The sequence below is a fragment of the Nematolebias whitei genome, chromosome 18 (assembly GCF_014905685.2).
Source record: "Nematolebias whitei isolate Nwh7 chromosome 18, NemWhi1, whole genome shotgun sequence".
In the NCBI taxonomy this organism is placed as follows: domain Eukaryota; kingdom Metazoa; phylum Chordata; class Actinopteri; order Cyprinodontiformes; family Rivulidae; genus Nematolebias; species Nematolebias whitei.
The window spans coordinates 25,695,084-25,703,412 of NC_056515.1; the positions used below are offsets into that span (position 1 = coordinate 25,695,084).

General features: G+C 41.5%; 1 protein-coding gene across 1 annotated transcript; it reads right to left on the minus strand.

Moving 5' to 3' along the window:
• Positions 1 to 42: 42 nt before the first annotated feature.
• lhx3 (LIM homeobox 3) lies at positions 43 to 5,133 on the minus strand. Its single transcript, XM_037692004.1, has 3 exons — positions 4,740 to 5,133; positions 514 to 685; positions 43 to 430 (listed from the first exon to the last, which is right to left on the minus strand). Exons 1-3 carry the CDS (start codon positions 4,807 to 4,809, stop codon positions 43 to 45), a joined length of 630 nt encoding a protein of 209 aa, XP_037547932.1. The 5' UTR covers positions 4,810 to 5,133.
• Between the last annotated feature and the right edge of the window lie 3,196 nt (positions 5,134 to 8,329).

An 8,329-nucleotide genomic window follows, 5' to 3' on the forward strand; every position in this document is an offset into this window, starting at 1 on the left:
TGTTAGAATATAAAAAGGGGGTTGCATTAAAATCTTTATATTTCACAACTTCACCTGCAGCATTATTAGACATATGGAGCCTCGCGCACCCACTGAGCTCCTCTCATTTTTACGCGTCTTCCTCTCGCCGTGTCTCCCGAAGCCCACGCGAGCCCAGCACCAAGACGTATTGAAAGCTGAGTGGACAACTTCTCTTGGGACTGACAATGCCGCAATGATTTCCTCACCTCTCTGTTTGGCGGTCTCATAGTCGGCCTTACAGACCAGCCTGCTGTCCTCCATCAGGTAGTACTCGTCCCCCGTGGCCAGCTGCCTCTTGCACACGATGCAGGCGAAGCAGTGCAGGTGATAGACGAAGTCCTGCGCTCTCCTCACCACCTGCGTGGGCGGGATGCCCTGCTGACACGCCGCGCATTTAGTCCCGAATCTCCTTTTTGTCGTTGGGACACGAGAGCGTTAGAAGCGTTATATGGGCACTGCACATATTTGACGTGAACCCCGTTTCCCACTCACTTGAAGAAGTCCTCCTTGCAGTAGACGTTGTCCCCCCTGCTGAAGCACTTGTCCGCCAGCTGCGCGTGACAGTCGCTGCATTTCAGACACTTGCTGTGCCAGTGGCGGTCCAGAACCTTGAGGATGAAGCGGTCCACGATGTGCTGGCTGCAGCCTGCGCACACCGGGATATCTGCAAGACACCGGGGGGGGGGGGGGGGGGGGGGGGGGATCATAACAGGTTAAAGGAGAAAAGAGGAGCAGGAGAGGAAAAGTGATCCTTGTGTCGCTAATGCGCGCAGCTGCAGAAATAATCATCCTTTTGTTGCTGTTTAATTATGGAAACTCCCTGATTAATACATGGGATATATAGTAAATTAGATAATTATCAAAAGCATATAAACGAATAAACATGTGTTTTTCTTGTTTATATTTTAATTATTTTTTTTTAGTTTTCCCATGTTGCGATTTACCTGACTATAAAAGGTTAGTTAAAAAAGAAGGTGTGATAGCAGTTTATGGTTAAAATGATGGTAAAGCAAGCAAGCAAGCAAATAAATAAACAAACAAACAAGCAAACAAATCACGCGCTTATATCGGCTTGAGTCCGATCGGATAAGTCTGCTATAGCTATATTTAAAAAAAGATTGTATTTATATGTTTCAAAACAAGAATCAGCCAAAGAACACGCACTTTTTTGGTCGGCTGTTTTTGCTTTGTCCGGAAAATTCAACCTTTTTAAACATTTCAACCTCATCACACATAAAACAGTTGCTTTTGCTATGAGTAATAGAAAAATAAATAAATAAAACAAATCAATGCTTAATATGTGAATTTTATTTGTTGTTTTCAAGTGTTTGCACAAATGAAAAGGGGTTGGAGTTTTCCACGACACGAAACTTGATTCATTTGGTTCAGCAGATGCCCACTGATTTTAAAATGCCTTACACGAAATTAATTTTACAACTGGAATATTAGAAATAACTTTATTTTATTATAATGATAACCAGAACACCAAAACGGCAGTAAAAAAAAAAAAAAAAAAAATGCAAAAAAAAAAAAAAAACTGATTCCAGGATTTAAAAAAAGAAATGCAGTTACTTAATTACAATGTACTTATAATAAAACCATTAAGCATGATGGCAAAAATGACTTGTCCCATAATTATCTCCAACTATTCATTCTCACAATTCAAGTCCTAAATAAGTAACCAAAGATTGATAATTGATTTATTTTTAGTTTTTGAGCCTGAACTGAAATCAGCAGCTTCAACAGTTTGAGCGACTCACCGGAAGTGAAATGAGGACACGTGGGCCGCCAGGTGAGTTCTGGGGTTATTCGGCCTCTTTATTACTAATTAAAAGCAGCTCGAGCGCTGTGTGGGGCCGTGCGAGGACCGCGCGCCCCCATTGTTCCGTGGCGGACAGGCTCATGAAACATTGACGAGCATCAGCAGCGGGACCCGCGTCAGGAACAGGTGGATCCGGCTCATCATTTATTCACAGCCTCTGGGTAAAACTAGAAAGCTGCGGCCTGTGTGGCCCCGCGGATCAAACCCACACGAAATCCCGGCTCAGTTTGGACGGGTGGAAGGATGAGGATTCTTGTGAGGATTACAAGGATTTCCTGATGAACAGAAACTGTATATCCCCCCGCATTCTTCTAGCTCGATGCTGCAAAGAGTGCACAATGCTGCAAAAATGCGTAAAATCCAAACGGTGAACGATGCGAGGTAAACAAACTGTGCGTAAATAAAAATCTGAACATTTGCAATAAGACCCCCACCCCCATGCTGTCCTATCTGCTTTAAAATTATGTTTTTTAATGAATAAAGTGCAGCTGCATTAAGCTTCATAAAGATATACCTCCTTTAAACAACCCTAGGCCTATATATGACCAAAGCGCGCGGATACATTCTGTATCCCCGCGCGACAAAAACAGCAATGGAAGAAAAAAACAACAACAAAGTGGTGATAGTCTGAGTCCCCTTTACCTTTCCGTAACTCCTCACTGTGTGACAGCAGAGCAAGAAGCATCTCCGCATTGTTTGGAGCCTCTTTGAGAGAACTGCGCTCACCATGTCCATCCATTACGCATGATTTACATTAACACGTCGCGCGCGCACACACACACGCCCACAAACAAACAAAGGCACCCAGCAGGAGTGTTGCTAAATTTGAGCAGCGAGGAGTCCCGGACCTGAGCAAGAGCGCGCATGAATGCAGCAGCAGAGTTTGCTTGTTTTCAGTTTCAAGCCTGCGCAGGATACGCGCTGCCGTTTCCATGGGCGACAGCAGAGATCAACATCACCTGCTGGGGAGAACCTTACCCGGAAGAAGAACGGGCAGCAAGTGGCATGAGTTGAAGCCAAAAGAGTTTCAGCACTGAGAGAGGCAATGGCAAAGATTTGAAAAAAAAAAAAAAAAAAAAAAATTTTTTTTTAAACTTTTTATTTAAGTTAGCAAACTGAAATATGAGCATCTGAAAAAATAAATTCATTTTAATTTGTTTTCTCTATAAATATTCAGAAAATTGTGTGTAAATCTGGACTGATTCAGTCAAATCATTATAGGAAAAAAGATGACGTGCTCAGGCTTTTAGCTTTTAAAAACAATAAAGAAAAAAAAACTTTTTTTAAACTCTCAGAAAGATTAAACATGATTAAAGTAGTAGAAATAAAAACTGAGCCGACACAAACACATAAAACAGAGAAGAATGAAAATACACAACTAAAACTAAAGAAAAAGATGAAGAATACTTATTATTATTATTATTATTATTAGTGACATAAAGTTGTAAATATGTTTATTTTATTGTTATTTTCTTTTTATTATTTTATTTTAAAATTAAAATCCAACCCTGGGAAAAAAAATACAACACAAACAATCAAACAAACAAACAAACAAAAAAAAAAACAACACCAAAAAAACCGCACGATATAATTTTCCCCAAATAATAATAATAATAATAATAATTATTAATAATTATTATTATTATTATGATAATAATAATCTACAAGAGCATCTTCTCGTAGCAGTTAGAATAATTTTAATAACTCACTAAACATTAGCCCTGCCTGATTTCATAAAAAAAAAAAAACTTCAAGCGAATCATTATTTTTAAAATGTCTTTCACATTTTTCACAGACGTGCGCGCGCATGCACACGCGGTTCTATGCGAGCTCGGAGACAAGTGTTTATTTAGGGGAGCGACTGGTTGTTCAATAACATGTTGATCGGGCCAGCACCCCAATGAATTTTATTGACACTGATCTTTGGCACAAAAGAGCGCCTGGGGAAATCACGGCTAGTGGCCCCACGCAGCCCGGGGCCGCTGATGAATCTAAAATCAATGCCCCATTTGCCTGGATTTCAACAGTATATGAAAGGCGTTTTTGGAGAAAGGTGTGTGGGGTTCATGGATGCTCTTCCTTCCCACCCTTTCTCTCCCCGCATATACTTTGTAATATTTCTTATTTCGTATTGATCGGTGGCTTTTGAAGCGGGCTGAGTCGACAGTAATGTGACAACAGGGCCATAAAATGACCATCAGAGGACTGCGCAGTCAGTTAGAGGAAACTTGGAAAGATGATGAAATAATAAAGTCTTTATCTAATCCCAATCATCTTGATGGTCTGGGAATAAACCAGTCACGCACCTGGATCTTATTTGTAACCCGCAACAGGTGAAACCTGCAGATCTGGGGTGCTTGAATTTATAATGAGCTCCCGTTTGCTCAAGAAGACCCGAGCACCTCCTTGCCCCCCTCGGACCTTAGGTGTCCCACCTGTCGGGGCAGAAACGGGACACCTGTTGATCGGTGCGTCCTCCGCGTCCTGCTCTCCGCGCTCCCGCGATGTCTGCGGGCGGCGGTGTGAGGTGACAGCACGCGCATAACATCTGCTCGTGCCATTCTCCAACAATGAGCGCTCATTACGGATTCATAACGTCTCCGGGCAAAGAAATAAATACATAAGAGAGAGACGCCAGGAAAATGTCTCAGTGGAATCAAGAGATGATGATTTTTAAAGGGAATTTCTGCAACTTTTACCTCCGTGTTTGACCCCCCCCCTCCAAAAACCCATAAATTATTTTTGCAACGCGTTAAACTATTTTAAGCACCTATTTCATGCTTGTCAGAGTGAACTGGACCCTTCAGTCCTGCTGTGCTGCACGATGACCCCTTCTAAACTCTCTTTAAGGTTCCTTCCTTTCTTTACGCAAATCTCAAAGCTGTGAGTGTCTCACCTTGACCCGAGGCGTACCGGGAAAAACTTCCGCTGCTTTGACAACTTGATCCCGGATGTTCCAGCAGCATCTTCCCAAGATGCTCCAAGTGAAAGGAAAAACGGCAGGAAAAGGCGCAAATCGAATAAAAAACAAAATTGAATAAAAAATAAAAGCAGCTCAGTGTGAGCGGCCAATGGTTTTTATCCGCTTGAGTGAGCTGTCTATCCTCAGAAACACAAACGCGTCTTCATCAAGTTGCTTGTCTGTGATGCCTCGTTAATAAGCCAGAGATGAGAGGAGAGGTGTGCGGCAGTGGAAGGGGGGAGAAGTGCTGAGCCTGCACGCGCTTCACTTTACCTTTAAAACACCCGCTGCCTCTGTCCAGGGTGCTGAAAGGGGAGTTTCTCTTAAACTGGCTGCTCTATCACCCCTCGAGGCTATATTTAAAGCTCTCTCTCTCTCTCTCTCTCTCTCTCTCTCTCTCTGTCTGTCTCTCTCTCTGTCTCACACACACACCAGTCTACACTTGCCCTCCCCTCTCTCCCTACTTATCTTTGTTGCACGTGTCTGTCTTTGAAAGGCGCACAATGGGGCAATTGGACATTGTTGTCATGCGTTTCCATCTCTGCGTCGCTCCTTTGTCGGGATAAAAATAGACTTAAATCATCCGAATGGATGGAGCGAACGCGCTGTTGTCTTGGCCTGCATGAAAACTGTCTGATCAGCTTTACAGACAATAAAAGACACAGGAAGTAGGTCTGGACCTGGATGTTTTGGCATGCGTTTTGTTTTTAGTAGCCAGATAGAAACACCGCCTATTTTTGGCTGGGTGCCACGTCTTAATAATTTGGTGCAGCTTTGATTCAATTTTACCCGCCCGGCCCACAAGCAGTGTAAGCCAATTAACAACTGGTGTGTTCATCATTAGTGCACCAAAGGAAATTAGACATGGACAAAATAATGATCTATTATCTCATGATCATTCCCAGCGCATTCTTTCCTTTTATAAAAAGCATGTTTACACAGTGAGGTTTTTTATGAAGTCAGCAAGACCCGATAAACAAGCAATGGGCAGATTAAGGAAGAACATGTAAATCTGTAAAGGCTTCCACACAGCTGGAGGAGCTTAAAGCAGGAAAAACAAGACTGCTTTCCTCTTCTCATCCACAGTGAAAAAAAAAAAAAAAAACACGATTTTTTTTATATGTATGACAGAAATGTGACTTGGCTGACTCAGTTTACTTAAAAGGAATAAACTGACAAGCTGTCTTATCTGAACACAAGCATTAAGATATATTTTCTACCTCCTGAACAGAAAATATTTATAAAATTGCTATCATGACCTATATGCCAATCTGATCACATTTTGTGAGTTTTGAGTGCTTGTAAAATTTTGCTCGCAAATGTAACAACAAGTGCTGGTTTATACCGTAATTATTATGTAAATAAAATCCAAATAGTGGAATTAAAACTAATGCAAGACTAATGAAAATTGATTTCTTTTTCTTCAACCCTGTTTTTAGCCATGCACGTCCTCTGGCATCCAACAAGGGGTGCTGCAGCACCCTTCTCACCCCTACTTCCTATGTCTGTGAAGATGACAGAAATGCTAAATAAGATGTTAAAAATTCAAGTTTTTTTTTTTTTAAAGCAACTTTCTTTTTTTCTTCTTTTCATGTTGTTTTGACATTCTCGACCGACACCATCAAAATGTGGGTGCGAAAGGTGAAGCACCCACACCTGTCTCCATCCTTATTTGCCCCATTCTGGACCCTTGAGCAAGGCCCTTAACTCCCACCATCGGCTCCCCCAGGTGCCCTAGATGGTAGCTCTTTGCTCCACACAGAAGGCTGTGGTAGCGCGGTGGTCTCTGGTTTGTCATCCAGTGTAAAAACAATTGCCAAGTCTTTGTGCTAATTAGCTCACTGTAGTGACCCCTGAGGAAAGGAGCAGCAGAAAAAAGAAGATTTAAGATGAACCGATCCCCGTCAAAGCTCTGATCCTATTTTTTTGTTTTGTTTCCACGCACCAGTATCCACACAGCATCCTTACAGAAAATTGGTGCAGTGTTAACCCACCTGCGTCTCATCATGAGAGCAGCTGCCATAAGCAAATTTAATGGTCCTCCATAAGGGCTCTGTCTTTTGCACCTATGAGAACTTGATTTTTGACCTTAATGAGCTGGTTCGGCTGTCACAACAAGTGCCTTGCGAACAACAGCATCTTCAAAAGAACAAACTAAATGTTTCAGATCAAACCTCTGCTGTCGTTCAAGTGGGGACACTTGTCTGGAGGAAAACATTATAGCTTCATAAATGCAGCTTTCTTAAAATCAGGTGTGTTTCAAAATGATTAGAAAATGACACAAATACATTTATGTTAGTATTTTCTTTAGATGTTTTGATTTTTTTTGTAAAAAAAAAAAACTAAATATATTTAATACAATTGTTTTTGTGCAGGTGTAAAACCCAAATATCATTACTATCAAGCTATATTAGGAGACATACTTATATGTTTCTGAATCATTTGGCTATTTTTTTTCCATTGAAAACAATGTTTTCATGTCATGGTGCTCTTTAAACTGATTTTAGCTAATATTACTTTTGAAAATGTTGGTTTTATAAGTCACTATTAAAGGCAAGCCATCTTACTTGTACTGAATGGATAGCATTGGTACTATTAAGCATCTGTCTTTGAAAAACGCACAATAGTTCATTACTTAAAGGAAAAGTAGTAAAGGTAAGACCATAATGGCAAAAACACTGAAAAACATTAAAAATTTTGGAAATCAGCTTCTCTTATTTTTCTTGTTGATTTTCATGATAAGATTTATAGATTTTTCCAGCTCAATATGTCGCCAAACTCATGTACTGTATGTGTATGCATGCTGTCTCTCTGTGTAACTGCTTGCAACTGAGTTGGGTGAATGAGTGCTGCTGCGGGGGGTCCGTGTGCACCCATGCCACCCCTCTGACACCAGGCCACCATTGTGCTGCTGTCATGATCAATCATATCTTATAAAGAGTGGCCTTGTCCAGGAGGGAGGGGACCAATCACACGCCTCATTACCCAGGCTTGGTTACTCTTAAACAGTTTCATCCCAAGACACCTCAGCCTGTTGCTGTTTGGAAAAAAAGACAGGAAGAGCTAAACAAGCATGTGACGCTTTGATATGGACAGAAAGTTTGAAAGTGCATCCTAATGATGCAAGTTTGTAAAAATGGCAGTAAACGTTGTTTAGATGTTCTACATATTCAAGGTTGTGTCACAGATTTTAGCTGCATTAGAACTCCAGCATGATCCATATTTCAATTGAACTCATTTAGAGTTTTCAAGGCTTTGCAAAGTACGTGTGTTGCCTGGTTAACCAGCCTCTAGTTTGTAGCTATAGCAGGCAACTCTCTTTGTTTTGAAAAGGGCTCCATCTGGCAAGGTTTCACTGACCAGGCCAGCTGAGGCTCGCAACCCCTAGCAGCTGGCTAAACTGTCCAACCGCTTCACCGTTTGGCCCTCGCACTAACCGATACTTTGTTGGCTTTACCATGAACGCACACACACACAAACACACAATACTAGATGAGGCTAACTGTCCACCAACCTGCCAGTCT

Coding starts and splice junctions, on each gene's coding strand:
- lhx3 (XM_037692004.1), bottom strand. CDS start 4,809: ATGCTGCTGGAACATCCGGGATCAAGTTGTCAAAGCAGCGGAAGTTTT. Junction 686..4,739: donor CCGGTACGCCTCGGGTCAAG/GTGAGACACTCA, acceptor GGTGTCTTGCAG/ATATCCCGGTGTGCGCAGGC. Junction 431..513: donor TGCAAGGAGGACTTCTTCAA/GTGAGTGGGAAA, acceptor AACGACAAAAAG/GAGATTCGGGACTAAATGCG.